This window comes from Drosophila takahashii, chromosome 3L (assembly GCF_030179915.1).
Source record: "Drosophila takahashii strain IR98-3 E-12201 chromosome 3L, DtakHiC1v2, whole genome shotgun sequence".
NCBI classification, from domain to species: Eukaryota; Metazoa; Arthropoda; class Insecta; order Diptera; family Drosophilidae; genus Drosophila; species Drosophila takahashii.
Window position 1 is genome coordinate 14,746,555 of NC_091680.1, and position 21,953 is coordinate 14,768,507.

The 21,953-nt window shown below is 42.1% G+C and overlaps 3 protein-coding genes across 4 annotated transcripts in view; all 3 read right to left on the reverse strand.

The window, feature by feature from the left end:
- Window positions 1-47: 47 nt before the first annotated feature.
- Window positions 48-1,520, reverse strand: Or65c (Odorant receptor 65c). Its single transcript, XM_017155042.2, has 5 exons — window positions 1,399-1,520; window positions 1,169-1,340; window positions 591-1,111; window positions 165-528; window positions 48-101 (listed from the first exon to the last, which is right to left on the reverse strand). The coding sequence occupies exons 1-5, from the start codon at window positions 1,518-1,520 to the stop codon at window positions 48-50; spliced, it is 1,233 nt and encodes a 410-aa protein (XP_017010531.2).
- A 596-nt stretch (window positions 1,521-2,116) lies between these two features.
- On the reverse strand, window positions 2,117-3,578 carry Or65b (Odorant receptor 65b). The gene is made up of 5 exons (XM_017155043.2): window positions 3,457-3,578; window positions 3,230-3,401; window positions 2,650-3,170; window positions 2,230-2,593; window positions 2,117-2,170 (listed from the first exon to the last, which is right to left on the reverse strand). The coding sequence occupies exons 1-5, from the start codon at window positions 3,576-3,578 to the stop codon at window positions 2,117-2,119; spliced, it is 1,233 nt and encodes a 410-aa protein (XP_017010532.2).
- Window positions 3,579-7,252: 3,674 nt separating this feature from the next.
- Or65a (Odorant receptor 65a) overlaps window positions 7,253-21,953 on the reverse strand; it is a 50,976-nt gene continuing 36,275 nt past the window's right edge. Inside the window, exons 1-5 of one of the 2 annotated variants that reach the window (XM_017155008.3) lie at window positions 8,795-9,122; window positions 8,567-8,738; window positions 7,976-8,499; window positions 7,413-7,776; window positions 7,253-7,357 (exon numbers count right to left, since the gene is read on the reverse strand). In XM_017155008.3, coding sequence (XP_017010497.2) covers window positions 7,304-7,357; window positions 7,413-7,776; window positions 7,976-8,499; window positions 8,567-8,738; window positions 8,795-8,922 — 1,242 coding nt within the window. In that variant the 5' untranslated portion in view covers window positions 8,923-9,122 and the 3' untranslated portion in view covers window positions 7,253-7,303. Of the gene's footprint in view, window positions 7,358-7,412; window positions 7,777-7,975; window positions 8,500-8,566; window positions 8,739-8,794; window positions 9,123-21,953 lie in introns of those variants that run through there. The other variant, XM_070215123.1, reaches the window with a different exon arrangement.

Consider the following 21,953-nt stretch of genomic DNA (forward strand, 5'->3'; position numbering starts at 1 on the left):
TTTAGTTGTTTTGCTTTATTTCATGGGAAGTGCTGATGGTTTTACAATTAGTCCACAGTTTTTAATAAAAATGTGAGTATTCCGTAGCATTGATTGAGTATCTGAAAAACAGTCAAACAATTATATAGCATATAATTGCATATATTTGAATTTAAGGAACTTACAGCGGCGTAGTTTATAAAATTAAATGAAGGGAAGGGGCTGGCTCTCATGATCAGAGGCTCCTGAGCACGTCGAATAATTAGGCAGAGATCCCTATAAACCTCTTTGGATCCCTTAGCCGGGTCATATGCCTCATAAGCAGCTTCCGAGATTTTCAACGAGCTATGGGATAGCAAATCTCCAAAATATGACCACATGGACAGATGGCCCAAAGCGAGCAGCATGAGAACGGCAAATTGGGCCACAACCTTGGGGTCTTTTCGGGCCTCCATGGCCTCTAACACAGATAGGGAGACCAAGGAAAAGTTAACGCACATCTGCATGATAAGGGTCCCATGAAAAACGCTGTTTAACCGATCTAAAATTCTAAGTAGAAAATTACATTTCTATAGCTTACTTACAATTGTTTTAACAGTTTTAATGCTTACTCAACAATCTTCTGATGAAACCTGATCAAGCGATTCATCTCAATTCGAAGTTGTTCGATTCCATTGCATCTCCGATTAAGGGTGCGAAGTTCGAGGCATAAAACTTCGGTGGCAAAAGTTACTTCCACGTATGCGGATACAGATAATCCCTCCATGCACAAAAGCCAAGTAAGGGCATATACCCCAAAGTAACTCTGAAACAAATAGAATACGGCGTGGATGATGGGGTGTTTTGACCTGTCGTGCCATTGAAAGGGAAAAGCCGCGTGAAGGGGAAGATTCTGATGCTGGACCCACATGGGTGATGTTATTAGTAGTAGCAGAAAAATACACAGGAAGAAGGCCCAAGATGTCGATATAACAAAGGCCATCAAGAAGTACCAGCGCTTGCCAGTTCGATAATCTACTGTATTAGGACCCTTCTGGGCCCAAGGATGAAAGGCCTCCAGATCATCGACCACCTCGTCAAGGGAATCGCCGTACCAAATAAAGTAGTACATCTTAAAAACGATAAAAAATATCTGAAAGTCACCATATTAGTTTTTGATATGTTCTTGAACACTTTAGCTTTTTCTAACCCCAATGATGAAAGCCAGATCCCGACCGATTTGAACACTGTCTCCTATCGATTCAGTTACGCCGTAGCACATTGATCCAAATAACACGGAAGCTTGGATAATCACCAAAGTGTGCCAAACAGATCGATAGGGCAATAGTCTTTCCTCGGATGTTGTGTATAAACACATTGCTCTGCAAACAGATTTAACATAGATTTTTAAGTTAGATTTTAATTCTACGTCACTCAGACTTCATCTGTTCCCTCCAAAAGTATACTGGCGAATGCCTAGACTCCAGGTGAGGATCCCAAAAAACCTTCCAACCATCGAAATAAAATATTAGAAAACGATTCAAATTGCCACGTAAGTCCATTTCGAAACGCTTCTGTTTTTGGAGTGCCCATTTGAGACAATGAGAGGACCTATTAAATATAATCCAAGAGTGCACAGAAAAAAAAATTTGTCATAAAACACGTCCATATTCCGATTACGAAATTCTTAAATAATATTTTAAATTAATATTAGATCAAAATTAACATTTAATATTTTGTAATATTTTCCTGTTTACTTAAACACATCAAAATTACAAATTTCTATCTAATTCTTATAAAACTATGTGTATTTAAATTTTCCCGGTGTGGCTATAGCAAAAAATTATGGCCACTTAAAGCAATTACCAAGCGAAAACTTAACATCTGCTTCGAAAGATTCTAATTCCTTCTAGAAATTTGCATATGGAATTAGTTCTCGTATATGTGTATCTTATTCTTAGGAAATAAAGGCTTGGCAAATATCATCTGCGAATTGGCATAAGTATAGCTTATGCATTTTTAACTCGCAAACCCATGATAAAAAGTATTATAACATAATCCTGACCAATACAGAATAAAACAGACTCATATAAAGTTTAGTTTTCCTTTATTGTATGTATCTAAATATTTATATAAATTTGAGTTTAATATTCTGGCTTTAATCCAAAGTTTTTAATAAAAATGTGAGGATTCCGTAGCATTGATTGAGTATCTGAAAAGGAAAAATAAGTGCAGAACATAAAGGCATGTATTTTGAACTGAGGAACTTACAGCGGCGTAGTTTATTAAATTAAATGAAGGAAAGGGGCTGGCTCTCATGATCAGCGGTTCCTGGGCACGTCGAATGATTAAGCAGAGGATTCTATAAACATCTTTTGATCCTTTAGTGGGGTCATATGCATCGTAAGCAGCCTCCGCTACTTTCAATGACTCCTGGGATAACATATCTCCAAACACCGACCACATGGACAGATGTCCCAAGGCGAGCAACATCAGGACTCCAAATTGAGCCACCACCTTGGGGTCTTTTCGGGCCTCCATGGCCTCTAAAACCGAAAGGGATACCAAGGAGAAGTTTACTGACATTTGCATAATAAGGGTACCATGAAAAACGTCATTAATACGATCTAAAATTCTAAAAGAAATGGTGTTAGTAAACGAAGATTGGAATATCTCAGTTTTAATGCTCACTCGATAATCTTCTGATGAAACCTGACCAGGCGAATCATCTCCCGTCTAAGCTGTTCATTTCCATTACATCTGCGGTGTAGGTTCCTAAGTTCGAGGCATAGAACCTCAATGGCAAAAGTTAGCTCCGCGTAAATGCACACAGAGAGTCCCTCGATACATAACAGCCAGGTAAGAGCGTATGCCCCTAAATAACTCTGAAACAAATAAATTGCGGCGTGGGTGATCGGGTGAGAGGATCTATCGTGCCATTGGAATGGAAAGGCCGCGTGAAAGGGTAGGTTTTGCTGCTGGACCCACATTGGTGACGTTATTAGTAGTAGGAGAAAAATACACAGGAAGAAGGCCCAAGATGAAGACATAAAAAACGCCATCAAGAAGTACCAACGCTTGCCAGGTCGAAAGTCTACAGCTCCCGGACCCTCCAGTGCCCAAGGATGAAATGCCTCCAAGTCGTTGATCACCTCGTCAAGATCATCGCCATACCATTGAAAATAAAAAATTTTAAAAACAATAAAAAATGTCTGCATAAAAGGAATTGGGTTATTTTGGCCCGCTTTAAAAGTTAGTAGGTCTTTCTTACTCCAATGATAAAAGCAATATCTCGACCCATTTCAACACTGTCGCCTACAGATTCAGTTAGACCATAAATAATTGTTCCAAAAAAGACCACAGCTTTAATAAACACAAAAGTGTGCCAAATGGAACGATAGGGTAATAGACGTTCTTCGGAGGTCGTGTATAAAAGCATGGCTCTGCAATAAGGTGCGAAATAGATTTTAGCCTTTAATACTTTAATATTACTCAGACTTCATCTGCTCCCTCCAGTAAAAGGCCGTGGAATGCGTCGACTCCAATCGGGGATCCCGAAAAACCTTATAACCGTCCTTGTAAAGTTTTAAATAGCGATGCAAACTGCCACGAAAGTCCATTGCGAAGCTCTTCTGTTTATCGAGTGCAAGTAAATCACCCTTAGAATTGCCTATTTGATATCAGCTTTGGCTTTGCACTGGAAAAATTTAAAATCAACTTTAAATGCCATAATATTTTTTAAAAATTTGTCAAAGAAAAATAAGTTGATAAAAATCTAAGAAAGTAATTTATTTATCTATCTAGCTATCTAGATATTCGTAACAAAAAGTTAAAATATTTTTATTACTTTTTTTTCTTGTGTTTTAATGAGAAACTAATTATGGTCATTTATTGCAATTACTGGGCGAGAACTTAACATCTGCCTTGTAAAACTCTAATCGCTTTCACAAATTTACATATGGAATTAGTTCTTGCATATTTCCTTATTTTTTACCTTCCTATAACCTGAGTCATCAATTATTCGCCAACACATAAAAATGAAAAACGATTTAATTTCGATTTCGGTGGAGATCTGCCGAAATCCGAAAAAAGTGAAAGTTCGCATTGTTATAAAATGATTTTTTTCCTTCACCCCAACCCAGCGTGGAGAGGAAAGCAGCATCTGTGCAACAACAGAGCTGGAAATATTTAGGTTGCCCGGTCAAGAAGGAATATTTATGCCATTTATGACACGAAAGGCCCTCCGAACGTGCTGTCCGCAGATTGCAGCATTTTTGCATATTTGCAGCACGAAGCGTAGCCGGCGAAACGAAATGAAATGCAGATAAAGCCGGGCTTAGTCGAGGTGAGTTGAGTGGAGTGGATCGGATTGGAGTTGAGTTTTTGGTGCTTTGGACGGAGGGCGCAGCTCGGCGCAATCGAAAGCGAAAGATTTGGGGTCTGATATGAACATATGGTCATATGGATCGCTCGCTCTTTTCCTTTCCTCCGATCGTGGGTGGCGGCGGGTGAATGGGGCATTTGCATATTGGAACGATTGAACTGCCCCGGACAGCAGGACAGCAATTGTACGCGAGTGTGTGTACAAGAGACCAACAAGATCGTATGACAAAAAAGTGAGATCCGTGGGGCTTTCCTCGGAGGCATCGAAAATGTCATGCGGTTTTATGACTTCATTAGCGACAGCCCCACAGAAGCCCAACGAAAACCACAGAAGGAATTTAATGGACCCGCTGCTCCTCGTTGACGAACAAATTTGAGGGACATTTTCGTGTCTTGATGAGAGGGAAATGAGCCGAGCAGCCGTGGAGCTGTGGAAAACTAATCAGAGAGCCAGCTAGCTGCCAGACTAGCCCCAATCTGGTGGCCATGTCACGAGTCCATGGCAACGAAAACGACGATGATGATGTGCATATGGGGCTGCCTAATAATGAAGTCGTGCATGGCATTTGTCCTGTTTGCAGTTAGCTGTTCGGTTCGAGTTCGATGATTAAGAGGCCGGCCACTGAATCCGGACCGAATGTCTGACACCTTTTCGCTGTTTTCGCGGGAATCGGCGCATGTCAGCAAATTGGGTGTACGAAAAGCGGTCTGTTAACTGGGTCGCTTATTCTCGGCGACTTACAATGTCACACGATTTCGGCCAGTCGATAAGAATCTGCTGCTCGCGGCGTTTCGCTTGACATGAGCGGAAATAAAGCCCATCGAGGTAATCAAGATGTCGTTTCTGATAGTCAATCGCATTTTCTAAATTCTTAGAATAACCTCTTTTAATTTAAGACAAGTGCAATTGTAAAATTTAAGTTAAGATTGAAGTCATATAGAGGAATAATACTTTAATATTTAATTAGTTTATTAGTGCTTAGTCAAGTACTTGTGCTAGATGGTATTCTTTATCTAGGCCAGCATCACCTATTTTTTTAGATTTTCTAAAAACCTTTTTAGTGCACCTCTTGACTTCGCTTGAACCCATTTAAATCCTGCGTCGTAAGTCAGATTCATACTTCTGACTGTGCGTCTCAGAAGTTTCACTTTGAGAGGCTTGGGCCCTCAATAACTAACTTTCCCGCGGCCCCCTTGACAAGCCCCCACAATGAGCGATATTGTGCGGAGATAATAAACCATACAAATAACCGAGCTCTTCCCGAACTCTTCTCCCACTGACATCCCTGACTTCTGCCGACGATAATGTCGTCGTCTTGGCCCGGCTCGTTGAATGTCGACAGGCGAATCATCAGCCTATCGACAGTGCACTTTTGCCTTCTAAAGTGCATCTTAGCCCCGCTTCCTCGGTAAATCTAACCAGCTCCTAAGCCCGGGCGCATGCATCATCATTATCATCGTCATCATCGTTGCCAGCTGCATGCAAGCGAAAAATCCAACTACTGCGCATGAATGAATCACGTCGCCGCGTCCAAGTCCACCGAGATCGCTGTTCAGATGCAAAACTGGCAACTTTGCAACTGCATCTCGGGCCAACCGTCTAGCGAAAGTCGCGACAAAACTCTCTCAATCCGCAATCCTCAATCCCCAGTCCCCGATTCCCACCGCAACCGATCCCCCGGTTTTCAGCTTCATCGATGCAGTCGGTCCTGTGTAACCATAATGATGAATTAGGCTGCTGTCATGTCATGACAAAGGCGCTGCATGCAATTTAGATGGAAAACGGCCAAGAAGTCGGCTCTTTCGGGGGCTGCGGGGGGCTCTGAAGGAGTCGTCTAAGTAAATAAACACAAGCGAAATGCAATTGCAATTGCTATGGCGAATATTCAAATGTAAGTAGGAAGTGGTCTTAGGTATTAAATGAGCCACAACGAGAAAAAAGAAACTACAGTCTGACAAATCGCTTGCTGTCGCCGCACAGTGGGATTAAAAATAGAATAGCTAAAATAAAAAAATAAAAAAGTGAACAAATTAAAAATTGTATCGAAATTCCAATCAACAATTTAAGTTCAGCGGGCCAAGTAATGGAGTTTGTTGTTCAGGCTTGGATATAACTTTTTGGAATAGAATTTTGCATTGTATTTTTGTAGTATTTTAAAGCATTAAAAGTAAACATATTGTTTAATTACAAAATATATTTTTTTAACCGAATTTTCAGCGGGTTGCCAGTAAAGCCCACTGCTTTAAATTGTTGTCTCCATATTCCGAATAAAATGCAGTATGCTTTTCACTTTTCGAGGCCGGGACTTACAGGTTTTCACTCGTGCAGATGCAAATGTTGGTAAATTGGATATTGGTTATTGGCCTAATACGCTGGCGTTTGCTAATTAATTGGGCCTGCTTGTCGTTGGCAATTAGAGTGGCCCAGGAAGATGACATGTTGTCGTGGCAAATGAAGTTATTCGCCTCGTCCATGTGGCAGAATGTCAGGATCGTAGCCCCACAGACCCTCAGACGCTTGGCCCCATCGCTGCGAAGGTTAATTGCCAACAATAAGATTCAATCAAGCTAATGACGGAGCAGTCAAACGCCAGCCACTAAACAACCAGCAGCCAACAAACCGTCGGTCTGAACGAAAAACCAGCTTCCAGTTCGAGCTGCACACACAATTGCAATTTATGAGCCCAATCTTCCGCGGGTTTGGACCACTCTTCGATGTTTCCCAGTTGCAACGAGTGCAGTGGCGACCTTTTGGGGTCGCATGCATAAAATGCAGGCTCTCTGCAGAACTTTCTTCGAATGGCCCAAAATGGTCGATTTAATTTTAAGAGTTGAGAGGGATTTAATAAAGCGGTAAGTGAATTAATGCTATTCTTTCACAAGCCAATTGTTTAGCAATTAAATAAACAATATACAAATAAATAAAAAATCAGCCGAAATATCGCAAAATAACATATTTGCTTTAATCCAGTGTGTTGGCCAAAATCGTTAGAATTGAATAACACTGCTTTAGAATCTGCAAATGAAGATCTTTAAATAAAAACAAAAGAGCAGCGCTGAACTTAACTTACAAACATGTAATTCGCCAAGCTAAAAGGCGGAAAAGGGTTGGCACTCATGAAAAGCGGTTTTTGCACTCTCTGAATGAAGAAAAGAAAGTGCCGATGGATGTTTTTGGAGCCAACAGTCGGGTCATATGCCTCGTAGGCAGCCAGGGCCACCTGCTCAGATTCCTCGGAGAACATGTCTCCGAATTTCGACCAGAAGGAGAGATGACCCAGAGTCATCAGCATAACAACCAGATACTCGGCTGCCACCTGAGGATCCTTTCTCGCAGCCAATACTTCAAAAAGTGACAATGAGACAAGTAGGAAGTTTACCAGCATTTGCATGATAAATGCCATATTGAAAATGTTGTTGCAACGATCTGAAAGACTTTTAAAAAGGATAGGCATATTAGATATCGGTGTAGTAATATATCGATATTTTAGATATATTTAAAATACATTTTCTAGAAAATAAATTTCTCATTTATATTAAAACGCAGAGAAATATGTTTCTGATCGATGTTTTAAACATATCTTAAATATTATCTTGAATATCTAAAATATCTTAAATATTTTCTGAAGCTTACAGGATGATTTGCTGATGAAACTTGGTCAGTCGATGTAGTTCTATGATCAGCCTATTCTCGTCACCTTGGCAAAGTTCCTGCAGGTTTCGCAGCTCGATGCAAAGGACCCTTAGAGCAGAGGTCAGCTCAAAGAAAATGGACACACAAAAATTCTCCACAATGCCGAGCCAAATCAGGAAATACAGCATGGTGGTGCTTTGAGTGACAAAGATAATGGCATGGGCAATCGGGTGTTTCCTAGGATCGTGCAAGTGAAAGGGCCAGGCGACGTGGAAGGGCAATATCTGTGACTCTATCCAAAAGGGCGTTGACATCTTTATCAGAATAAAAAGAACCAGAAAAGTTAGCCAGATAACGAGCAGGGCCATAAACAAGAGGAAATGCAACCGCTTGGTGGCCTGCACTTCCTTACTTCCCGGCCCGCTTATCGTCCTGTGATGAATGTCCTCGAGAGCATTGATTACCATGTCCACGTCATCGGCATACCGGGCAAAGAACACCAATCTAAAGAAAATAAATATGCACTGGGAGTTTTTAGGTTTAAGTTGACATTAATATCAGTCTAGAATTAAAACATTTTATATCTCGAACCGTTATTGAGAACACCAGATCGCGTCCCAGATTGACAATATCACCCAGGGACTCGGGTATGCCATACAGCAAAGATGCCAGACTAACCGTCAGTGAGAACAAGATATAAGTTTGCCAGGCTACATTCTTGGATTGACGCTGTTCCTCCGAGTTCGTGTAAAAACGCAAGGCCCTATGTAAGGGTATTCTTAATCACAAACTGGGTAATGGGCTCCTTTAAAATCTAACTTAATTTGCTCCCGCGTCCAGTAGGCGACAATATGCCGGGATTGAGCCTGGGGATCCTTGAGAACAGCCCAACCTTCACAAAACGGCAGCCACAATCGATCCCAATCTCCATTTTTCCGTTCGGTCATCTTTCGGTTTCAATGCAACGCAAATACTGGGAGTGTGTCGAGTGACCTGGAACTATGAACCGTTTTTTTACGCATACGAGGTGTGGAATTACTGAATAAATAACTAAGGAACTTATTGCTCATTACGGCAATTGCCGGCCGAGAACTTTGCAGCTGCCAAGGCCTGGGAAATGGGAAATGGCGAAATGCGAATGGGAAAACTCATATTTGCAACTGCAATTATTGGCGAATACTCCGGAATAACGTCCACTTAAAATCATAGGAGCAGCCTTCGAGTGCCAGGCGATTATCGAGCCGGGCAGATTTCCTCCTCCTCGTTGCCACTCAGCCATTGTTGCCCCATTGTTGTTTGTTGTTTGGAGCCGATTGCCGAGTTTCGAATGCATTTCGCCAGTCTTCGGATTTCTGGCCGGGCCATCGAAAGGCAAATTTGCACACTCGGCGCGGTGGTTCTGCAACAATGTTTGCACTTTTCTTTCGTTATCGTGCGTTCTGCTGACTTTTCCCCGCTCCATTTAAGGCAAACCGAAATGCATTTTACAGTTTTACCTTTTGCAAATCTCTAACGGCCTGCCAAACGAACAAAATATTGCCTTGGCCAAATTTGGTAGCCTCAAAATGGAAGGTGGGGGAGCAGGGGGTTGGATGCACTCTGAGAAATCATTTGTAGTCTGTTGTGTCTGTATACTTTAGTTGATAGTATAAAGTTTGAAAATTAGCTAAAATTCCAGGGGGCCTTTTAAGAAATAGATATATTACTTTTTTTCATCTGAAAAATATTTGTAACCTCTAAATATCACAATATTTTATACTTCTAACAAAGTCAGATTAAATAATTATACCCTATCCTTAAGTAATTGAGTTTATTTCTCATCTAGTTAGTTTAATTTATTTTTAAACCATTTCTTGTAGATTTATCTATACACACAAAAAAATTTGCTTGGTAAAATTGACCAACAAAGATAGTTACGTAACTATTAAAATAGTTACGTGTATTTTGTTTTTGCTTTGGGTTTGTGTCTTTGCTAATTGTGTGTATTTTGTTGTTGTGAAATGACTATTTACTTAGTAGAATTGACAATTTTGCTGGTTGGGGCCTGTTTGACAATTATTACAGTTGATTTTACCAAGTTTTTTTTTTGTGTGTAGGTATCTCAAAGATAGATAGATTTGGTTTGAGTGTGGACAGACATATCGCCTAGAACGTCAGGGACGGGGCGACTTTTGACTTTTACTATCGTATCTCGCTCCACATGTGGCTCTGGCTCATGCTCACATCACCCACACGGACTTATTAATCTGGATAGCATTTAGCGAGGACTTGTCGCCGCATATTTGGCGAGTGCCTTCGAAGTGGATGTGGAAACTGGATGTTGATGTGGATGTGGCAACGAGCGGAGCTTGTCCGGTGAATGTCGTCCGCTTCATTAAGGCCGCAACAGCAAACGGCAAACGACAAACGTCGCGGCAATCAGACAGACAGACAACTTTGCCAATTTCCATCAAAAGTAGTTGGTAGTTCGCTAGTTTCGGCTAGACCAAACGTAGATCGATTTTGGGACCGCCGATGCCAATGCCGGTGGCTCAGCTTTCGCTTTGAGCTAAAATTGCGGCTCAAGTACAGGTAGCACTACAATTTGCGCGCTTGTCAAGTGTACGACAACATTACGCGCAATTGTTCAATGTCAACGCATTTGATGAGCATGAAATGCCTTTGCCTTTGTGGATGGATTGCTCTTGTCAGGGATTCTGTTTCTGTTTCGGATTCAGAGTCTGCTACTGCTGCCTCTACACAGTTCCTGCCCCCAAGGCTCCCTGCTCCCTGCTCCCTACTCCCTGCCCATCATCCATTGTCCCTGCCATCCGCCATCCAGAGTGCAGTCGTCACCAGGCGGCCGCAATTCCCATGTGCTGCCATGTTCTGTGTGATAACGAAGCCAGCTCCTCGAGTGCTCCATTGCTCCATTGTCGCTGGGATTCTGATTCTGATTCTGTCCTGTGCCGCGATGTACCTCCATTCTGTCCGCCGGCGATTCGTCCGCCGGCCATGACAACGCTGACAATCAAAAATGCGCCGTATGAACTCAATTAAGGTTTCTCCTAGGGAGACTAGATGGTCTAACGTGGCTCTTTGAAATAATATCTGCCCCACAAAAGCGGGATGGCATGATTCAAGTAGGGGAAGATCTGCCATAACTTATTTGTCAATTAATAAATATATTATTGAAAAATGTAACTTCTTTAAGTTAATGCGAAATAAAAATATTACAAATTTTTATGTTTAGAAATATTATACGTAAATAATTCAATTAAAATTCTAAAAAAAAAACCAAAAAACTAACCAGAAATTGTAAACATCATTCAGGATTCAGTATTGGTATGTAGCGTCTTTAAATTGTAGTAAATTATCCTATGAATATTTGGTAAAGCCAATAAATTTTTGAAAAGCAAATAAACTTAACCTTAAGATGCCTGTTGATGGGATCAAGGTGGCTATCAATTTTCACAACTACTTATTTGGATTTAGCCCATATCGTGGCTAATCCATAAATACTCCCCGATTCACTGCCCGCGGCAGCAGCAACGCCCCATATAATGCCAGGCTGAAATTTGAAAGGCCAACTTTTATTACAATTGATAATAGATCCAGCGCCGAAAGAGAATGCGCAGTGGAGAGTTTCGAGTTCCGAGTGATTTTTCGGTTAATAAATGCATCAAAATGCTGGATCTAAAGCACTTTTATGTCGTATAATTAATCACAATTATATATTTCTATGGTCCGAGTAAATGGCCGGGACAATGGCCAACAAAGCGAAACGGCTGTGACTCCGAGGCGCCACGGGGGTTCCCCGATATCGCGGGTTGAGCGGTGAGTTGGCCAAGCGGCGCACTAAAATTTTATGACTCTATTATGAGAGTGGCGGTCATTCTGCAGCAACTTCTTCAGACCCCCCTATCCCCCACCCTCCTCCCAGATTTCCCGGCTCCATTGTGGGGGCCTCTAGAACAATAGGTTCCAGAGATGCCCTCGTCTCACTCTCTCTCCAGCGCTGTTTGCATTTGCTCTCAAGTGGATGCCAAAGATTTCAGCACTCAGATTATGCAACACACACACATACCGGCGTAATTTATAACTGAGCTAAAATAGCTGAGGAAAAACCTTAGAGGCAACCGAACAAAAAAAAACAAAAACTGCAGAAACTCCAGGAAAATACAACAAAAAGAAAAAAACATAATGCACACAAATTTGCGTCGCCTCGCGGCCTTAGAAAAATATGCGATCCTCTTCATAATGTTGCTGCACTGAGAAATATGATATATTATTATCTCTAACATATTTAGGCTCATAAATGCAATTTATTAAATAATATTAATGCCTTATAATATACTTAGATTAAAGTTTATATTTATATTTTTAGCCTCTTTTAGTTAATTTTATTATTTGTTATAGTTAAAAATTGGTGCTTTGATAAGATCGAAACATAAGGTTTAAATTAGCAATAGCACTGGCTTGGATCCCAAAATATTATTATTATTTACTTGCAGTGTGGGTTCCGTTGGCTGCTATGACCCCAGCACATGTGCTGGTGCTACCTTCCTGCCATGTGTCTCCCACTGCCACGCCCCCAACCCACCGCCCACAGCCCCCAGTGGACTGCAACAACAGCAGCTTCGCTGCTCCGTTGCTGTTGTCGTCGCGCAACAATAAACTGCATTCCAGGGATATTAATCACAGCAGCACTCGACTGCACTCGACCACTCCACTCCATTCTACGGCACTCCAAGCTCCATACTGTTTATGAATAACTCCTGACTGCAGGCGACTTCAAGCTGGCTTTAAGTTCGACCCGGGCTAATGAAAGTTTGGCGGACATACATATCTATTGGCCATTGGCTGCTCTGCAAACATTTGCCATACTTGCCATACTTGCCATACAGATACTACAGTTTGTCACTGGTGTTTTCGGTGTTTCGGGGCCAGAACATCGGTGCGCCATCACAACATAATCCACTGCCGCACCACTCGAACGCTGAATATTTATTAGCAATATGCGATGTACGATGTACGAGTATTTGCCTTCGATTGGGACTCGTTCATGCGCAAACCGCTAAGCAAATGCAGCTCGCGTTCGATCGATTGATAATGGCATCGGACCGGGAACAGCGGGCAACAACACCTAGCCAACGGGCACTGGCCACCGCAACAATACAACAACACAGCAACACAACGGGCGAGACATGCAAACTAAGGATAGGTCCCGAACCCACTCCCCGTGCACATGGAAAATTACAGGAATATTACCCATTGGAATCTTGATTTATTTATATTTAGACGATCAAATAAAATGATCAAACTCACATAAATTTATTTGATGGATATGTTTTAGAAATAGTTTTATTTGTATGATATTCATAAAAAATATTTAAAATTAAACCATTATCTATAGAACATTTTTTACCTAATGTTGTAATGTAAAAAAAATGTCATATAATATAATAAAATGATAGTTTTTTAATTAATCTAATAAATTGAACAAAAAGGCTTGTTAATAAATGGAAATTCACTAATCAATGTCATGTAAAATTGTTATAATCAAAAATGTTAGAAGTTTAAAGATCTTTTTATACAAATTTTCTTTCAGTGTTAAAGTGTGCTCGCAACTCCATCGCCAGTCCCTCCGCCGAAACACAATTAATATTTATGACCTTGCCCGCCTGATATATTTGCCTGGGCGCACACACGTAAATGCTGCGATTTATCATACGGCGGCTCTCGCAGTTCGCTGGTCTAGCAAATCGGGGTGCAGGAGGTATCTGGCCGATATAGCCGCAAGGATAATAGAACTGTTAACATGGGAATAAAATTTCGAATAAAATGCAATAGATTTCATCTAAATGGCTCGCCATGGCCGAGCGCTCTGCACTCCACAAATGCAAATTGAGAATCGTTGGGAAAATTTCCATGAAATTGCCTTTTTTGGTATTTAATTAATTCAAACGTCACTAATTAGCTGCCAAAAAAACGCAGCCATGTCAAAACGAAGCCAACCTGCTGCTGCCGCCGCTGTCCCCTGTGCGACCTCACCTGAACCCACCTGAACCCGCTCCATGAAAAGCGGTAGCGGCAGCCTCACCTGGGGCGGTTAATTAAGTCAACTCCCGTTGGAGGAACAGCAGCGGCAGCCACCACCAAAACAACCAAAACAACAAGAACCAAGGGGTGGTTAGGGCTTCGAAGCGGTGGTACCCTGTAGGTCACAGAGAGAAATGTTAATCAAATCGGTGAACAAAGTTTGACATTGTTAAGGCTTCAAGCAAGGGAGATTTCAAATTTTGACTATTAATTAGATATCAGTTCGTGATGTATAAACAATTTACCGATTTTCAATTCCAATTCATCAAAATATGTTTGTTACCAAACACATAAACATGTTTTTCACTTCCTGTTCTTTTTACTCTAACAGTATTTCTAATTTTCTGAGTTTCCATATTAATTAACAACTAATCTAAAACGGATCTACTTAGTTGCCTCTCACATTAGGCCTAGGTAACCCGTTTACCCCTTAAATTTCGCTTGTTACCCTGTTTGTAACCACCTCTCGCATTCGCCTGCTTTACTCCGGCAAGTGCATGCATATTTTAGCATGAAAATATTCATAATTAAAGTGCGTGAGTCTCGGGGTCGCTCCTCTGGTGGTGTGTGTATGTATTATTGTAATGGCATAATTAATTTATTAATTAGTTTTGTTTTCGTTTGCTCTGGTGCCGGTGTTTTGCTCTCGCGTCCTCGCTCTTGTAAGCCAGCTCAGAAGTCGAAACCAGCTGAAGCGTGAGCCATCGCTGCGGGAGGTGCTGTAGTTGTGCCTCGTATGAACGCGTAATTGGAGCTGCCCACGCATAGGGCCCCTTTGCCATTGGGAAACTCAGGGCCAGGGCCAGGGCCAGAAAGAGATCCCAAAACCTGGGCCAGACATTCAGTTAGCTGGTTCAGGCCAGGTTCAAGGCAGCCAACAGTAGCTGCGACAACAATTAAATGGTCCCCCCTCGCGATGTGCGCAATTAACAAGTCGCAGTCGAAAACAGATTTTTATATGCAACTTGCAATGCTGCGGCGCTTTTCATTGCCGGTTATGTGAGCAATGCGGCATTGGTTGGCAAAAAAAAGAAAATAAAACAATCGTCGACGACGACGACGACGACCTCCGTGGTTGCCAAAGTCTTTCGGCAGACAATTGAAAAATTGTCGCCAGCTCTTAGCCCGGAGTCGCCGGAGTCGGGAGTTTGAGCCCCGTTTTCATAGGCATACCTGTCGCGCATACCCCGAATCCCATTCGAATTGACTGAACTGACGGCGATTGTTTTTCGTTTCGTATCTGTTTTCGTTCCTTTTCGATTTGTGCGAGCATTTTTTTGAGCCACTGTTCCTGCCGTCTCGTGTCGTTTTGTCCAGGTTCCTCCATGTTGGCCCGGCTCATTGTCATCTGCGTTTGGCAATTCATTCTGGAGGAACCGAATGAGTCTCTCTCTCTCCTTCCCCAGTGGATTCATCTCTTTCTAGTAATTTACGTACACTGAAAAATATTTTTGTAGGTTTTTTTTGAAGAAGAAAATTTAATCTTTAAAGAAAACCTAATTTATCCAATTGTTAGTAATCATAAAAAGGTTTTTTTTTCTTAGTGCACTAACTTGCGTATCACTGAAAAGCTACGCAAAGTGATTCGGGCCTAAATGAACGAATGGGAATGGAATTCGCGGAACGAACTAGGCTTGTTCGGTGTGCAAATCAATGGAATATTTTTTGATGACTTTTCGGAATGATGGTCCGGGAATGAGGAACCTTTAATCGAGCTGGGGAGCTATTGCAATTTCCATAGGCCTTTGTATCTTCCCCAGAGGCGCCTAAAACACTCAGATAAGCGATAATCGCCGTCTCTCTCCAAACAGAACTCATTCAGTTTCTCGGGGCTGTGCAACTTGCAGATCTTCGGAATCCAAAGAATTGAGACAATTATTTGCACATTGTGTACGGCGGAGACAAGTTCTGTTTGGCTCTGGGGTTTGGGTGAAGTCAGAGCCATTCGCATGCGTGAGATGCTGCCGCCAGAAATTTGCGAAATTCATTAAATAAAAGTCGTGAAGAGCCTCACCCGCCGCCAGCCCCGTTTGCCCAAAAACCAGTCCTCCAGCGACACAAACTGTTCGGAAATATTTGACAAAACGCCACTTGCGAGATGCCGCCGAACGTTGACTTTGACTTTGTCCATTTTCGGATGCCAGCCACGAAATGCGGTAGGTAGTTTTTACTGGCAGGTTCAAGTTCGAATGTTTAGCCAGGGCCAAGAGGAAGCTGCTCTAATTTGAAGGGTTTTTGTTTTGGGAAGATAGAACCTTAGGAACTTTGGCTCCAAATGAAGGCCGAAAGCTGCAGTTCCTGCTTAGTTTTATTTGCCGGGCCACGCCCTTTTCATGTCCGTCTCGGCTGTTAATTGAATCTCTGTTGTTATGGCCCTGCAGACGAAAATTCCTTGGGAAAAACTAGCATTAGAAACAGAAGAAGGTGTGTGTTATGGTTCCTTAAGCTTAAAAAATGTGGTTGCTTAAGTATAGGAAATTTGGAAACATCATTATTATATTTTATTGAAGAACCAAACAACGTATACGTATTGCTTTTTCAATGAGAACTTTTAAAGGGTTCTGCTTAGAGGAATCCAGCTGAACTGTAGTTGTGTTGGCCTTGAGCCGGAAGTCTGGACCTAGTCTGGTCCATCTCCTCGCTCCGGGTATTAGACACGTTGCATGTTTATGCAAATGCCCGACTGTCTGACTGTCTGAGTGTCTGAGTGCTGCGGCGTCTGCTTTTTGTGCCCCACGGGGCGCGAAAGCCACACTTGTCTACGACCCGCCTGGCAATTAGCCAAAGTTTAGGCATCTCCCTGGCTCATTTCGGGCCATTAAGGTGTTGGCCCAAACACCTTAGTCCCGGGCAACAGCTGCAAGTCTCGTGCTGGCCCAAAAAAAAGGAGAAAACAAAAATAAATACAAACGTATCGAAAACGGTAACACATGTTCCTGCTCCAGATAGAATTTCCAATAAGGCAAATCTAAAATGCAAACATGTCCAGGCACAAAATATAAAATTACAAATGGCCAAAATATTGGCGGACGAGGGTCAAGCCACTGCTGCCACTGCTTCATTTATTTGCGCTGCATTTCCTGGCCGAAACAGCAATTCTAGCAGGGGGCAACTTGTTAGTCCTGCTGCTGAACCTGCGGCTGTGACTGTGGCAAGTTGCAAAATTCATGCGCATGTTTGTGCCTCATTTTTGGACATTTCGCAACGACATCGGCGACATCGGCACTGCCAGGGCCAAAGTTGCAATGCGTTTGTGCGAACGGCAGCCGATCCCTATCCCTTCCAATCCTCCCCTTGGGTTCACGTTCGCCAAACGGCAGGCCATCCGCCGCGTTTCGATTCCATTCCCAGCTCCAATTCCGAGTCGCATCCGTGTCGCATCCCATGTCGGACACAACGCATAGATATGTGAGCAACATCCAAGCAACACTTGCAAAAATATTTCAGGTAAATTTAATTTAATAAAAATATCATACAAATAATTCTTACTTCCATCTGTTTATAAGTTTAAACCTATTTTGTGTGAATTATTTCAAATATTTTAAAAAATTACTTGCCAAGGGAGTTTATTAATCCTGGAAATTATATTTTAAGTTTATAGTTTTGCAAAAACACTTTAAGGAGTAATTCATAGTTCAATTTTAAATTTGAATTTTTAAAAATATTTGTGGCAGTTTATATTACTTGATAACGTATTTTCTTAAAAAGGGTAAAAATAACATTTCCATTGAACAAATATGTTTCCTTTACTCCGCGGCATCATTACCATTATTTTCTCCCAGTGCAGCTATACATATTATGCATATATACACATGTTCGGTATAAACTCATTCAATGTATTTGGCTGTTTATCTGTTTGCTTTGGCTTGCTTGTTTGTTTGCGCTTAGCTCGCACATCGTTTTCAAAAATCGAAATTGAAATATGAGCCCCCAGAGCTGGGATCCTATAGCTATCGCATATAGTATAGGGAGTATGGAAATGGCGGGGAATTCCTCTGCTATCCTGCAGTTGTTGTTCCTGTCGCTGTGCTGTTGCTATTCGCGTTGTTTATGCCAAATATTTTTTATCTAAAACAGAGGCAAGTGCCTGCGATGCCAGCGAAAACAGAAAACAGTGTCAGAGTTTAAATACCAAAAGGGGATATCAGCCAAGGATGCAGGCCAAAGAGTGACGAGCTTTCTGCCGGATCGGGTTTCACCTCTTCCCCGGTCCTCGAAAACATTCCCAAATGAGCCTCATTTCGTATTGTATACGCATTGATTTTCTGGCATTTTGTTGGCCTGTTAAATTAATTTTAATATCTCGCTGGGCGTTTACACAAAGAAAGCAAACATTTTAACATTTTTATAAATGCATCATTACAGTGAGTTTTATTGGCAGGCGGACGAATGTGAATGTGGGCAGAACTCGTATGGATTACTGATTTATGGCCCTCGACTATTCATTAAAGAGCCGAATTTTAAGCATTGATTTTATTTGATTTTAATGGCCAGCCGAGCGCCGCTTGAGCCAGAATCAAGGGATGTCGTTCGAGTTGCCGCGGCGGCTATTTATCTGCCGCGGACGCAAATAAATCGGCTGTAAAATGGTCAACCGATGGGTCATAGCTTTGGGGACAAAAGAACCGCTAACGCCGTCATCGGGATGCTGGGTTGCCGGGATGAGAGGCCCTCCATCATCTGGGCCAATGCGACCGACGCCCCTCAGCCAGGCCATAAATTTGTGCAATTAAAAATTATGGTGAGTTTTTACCGTTGATATGAAAGAAGAGAAAAAGTATGCAGCGCCGGGCGGAAAAGCCAGAACCCAAAACCCACTGGAAATAAGGAAATTTATGACCCCGGGCGCTGGCAGCCTCGTAGATGCATTTTGCCTGCGACTTGGGCAAATAAATCAGAAATCCGAAATCAAAGTTAAACGATTCCCGGAGCAGGGCCGTAAACTCTTGGCCCGGCCACTTGATCTATGTGTGCCTCCTGGTCTGGGGCATCGTAAAAACGCAAGTGTTAGTCAGGTGGAACGCTCCCCCGCGGAGCTGGTGTCACTCGAACTCGAATTTGAATCCGCCCCGATGGAAAAACGAGCGGGAAGTGCTTGCCCAAACTTTAATTTATTTATTTATTATTTGTGGCATAAATCAAATGCATAAATATGCATTGCAGCGTCTGATTTTTATGTCGATTGTAAACGGAGCAGGCTTGAAATTTTAATTAGCCAACCACAGCCAGTCGAATTGAAATATTTTACCCCCAGGGGGGTTCGCCGCCTACAAGTTGGGTTTGTCATAAAATAATTAGACCGCACGCAGTGCATGGAATCTCTGGAGTTTGGGCGATGGGATGGGGCATTCAGATTGATTTCGGTCCGAACGGGTTGCTCAGATTGCTGCGGCCTGGTGCCGATAAGCCCATTAAGTCGTGACATTCTTCATGGCTCAATCGTAAATCATATGTGTAGTATATGCCATGCGAACGACGCACATAGATCAATGTGACTCGATTGTTCGAGTGCGTGTTCGATTTTTAACGACCCCAACGACGTGCGCTGCATTTGAATGCCGACTTGAGCTGCAGTTGAAATTATAGCTGCAATGCATAATTATTCCCTGTAGAGATAATCGGATAGCAGGGGTATACATGCTGATGGAAGTGTTTGTACTTCACGGGAAATTCGATAGGGATTTATCTTGACATTTTCGGGTAATTTAATCAGCGAAAATAAGTGTTGAAAGATATGTTGTATTTTTCATTGTACTTAAAATAATATTAGCGTTTTTTATCATTCTTAAAACGAGGTAATATATTTTTCTATGTATGAATATTCCCATGACATTTTTATGCGATAAGAACACCCCCGCTAATATAATTATGTTCAATTCCCAGTTGATTTAACCAAGAGTAATTAAATATATTAATGACCTACCAACTAATCCCCCTTCGTCGATTTCTCCCCTTCTGATATTTGACCACAAATAATGAATTTTTTTATCGACAAATCCCACAGTCTGTCCGGGAGTCCGCTCACGCACACTTACCCATATCCCGATCCCAATCCCCATCCCATTCCCAATCCCGTATGCCCAATTTCAAATGTCACAGTGCTGACATCGCTGCTGATGGCTCTAATGCCGTTCACTTGACAGGCAACAAGCAGACGATAAATCGATTGAATATTACTAGCCCCTCAAGTGTGGAAGATTAATTTTTTTTGGGGAACGAAGCATAAACAAACACGACGAGCATTAAGATCAAATTACGCGATAAGAGACAAGGCGTAGGCGATACATCCGATAGATTGGCCACCGCCCAGAACTCTCGAGAGAGTTACGTTATGTCCAGGAATGCGGTGGCAATGGCCCCCGAAAAGCGATCGATGGACGGATTTCGTGGCTCTGGAAAATATCAACACACGGCGATCGACAAATTGAAAGCTGCTGAGGGGGACGAATAATGTGCGACGTGCGGTGAAAAATGATTTTCCCTAATGATCGCCAGCTGAAGATTGGAGGCAGCGAGATCAAGAGGCCAAATATGAAGGAGAATCCAATGAAAAATAACGAGCAGCCTGAAATATAACTAAACATAAAATCGAAATGGCAAACCGTTAATACAAAAAGCCAGGCAGACGGAGACGGAGGATCGGATCCGTTTGTCGACACCAGCAACATATGGCCGTGGATATGTGAAAATGCCAGCGATTGAAATCAAACGCCCACTTGGAACTTGAACTCGAGCTAGGCCATGGAAATTCATTGCAATTTGCATAAACCAGGCTTTGGGAGAACCAAGCAGTAAAAAAAACCACTGACAATTGACAACGGCAACAGTAACTCCGGCAGCAGCAACAACAGCAACAACAGTTGCTGCCTGCTCAAGCCTAGCGAAATTGTCAATTCGGCAACATGTTGCTGCTTGCTGGTTACCAGTTGCATGGTCAAGTGCAGAAACAGGTTGCAACTTCCTCGCTGCAACTGCAATCGCGACGGCAACTGCAGCTCTGATTCCGACTTTTGCTGCTGCTGCTGCAGTTGCTCTTGCTGCTGCTGCAGTTGCTCTTGCTGCTGCTGTTAGATGGCCGAGTGCAGATTGCTGTCGCTGGCTGAGACGCCTGAAATTTGTAGCAGTCAGCGGACCTGGCCCGGGTAATTGTTGGCAACGTGCAACGCTGTCCCAGCAGCAACATGCGGCACTCAGAAAAAATATTAGAAAATGTCCCAGATTTTTTTGTACATATCAAAGAATTACCTATTATTTTTTATGGCATTTTCTTTAAAAGTAAATAAATATTTAAGGGATATATCTAAGATTTTTTCCTATTCTTAATAATTTAGTAAGTTTATAAAGTACATTTTTTCTCATTTTCATTTGCAATTGTTTTAAGATATCAATTAAATCAATACTTAAAAAATAATATTTATAATATGAAATAGTATTTTCGATATAAAATAAGAAGAAAATGTTTATGGAAACGTTTTTAAATTGTTAGTAATCCTTTTCCAAGTGCATTTGCTTGCTCTTTTTGCGGTTTTTCGATTGTTTGATAGTCAGAGACTGATGATGACCATCAAAATGATGCATTCGTACACCCATGAGTTTTGACGTGAAATCAAAGTCGTCGCCTCGGCATAAATTTTGTGGGAAAGCCAGGAGCAGGCTTCTCGCTTGTCCGATCGTCCGTTCCTCCGAGATTAATGCGCAAGTCAATTGAATGCAATGCCGGGATTCGTGCAATTGCTGGCCGGAAGCGATGATCTTGTTAATTTGATAGCCTTGCCCCGCTGATTCCTAACCGACCGACCATATATCATCATTAGAAATTTGTGAGTTTTCAACGCATTCGCATTCGCACACGTACGCTCATAATTGCTGCTGCCGCATTTTGTGGGCCAGTGTGAGT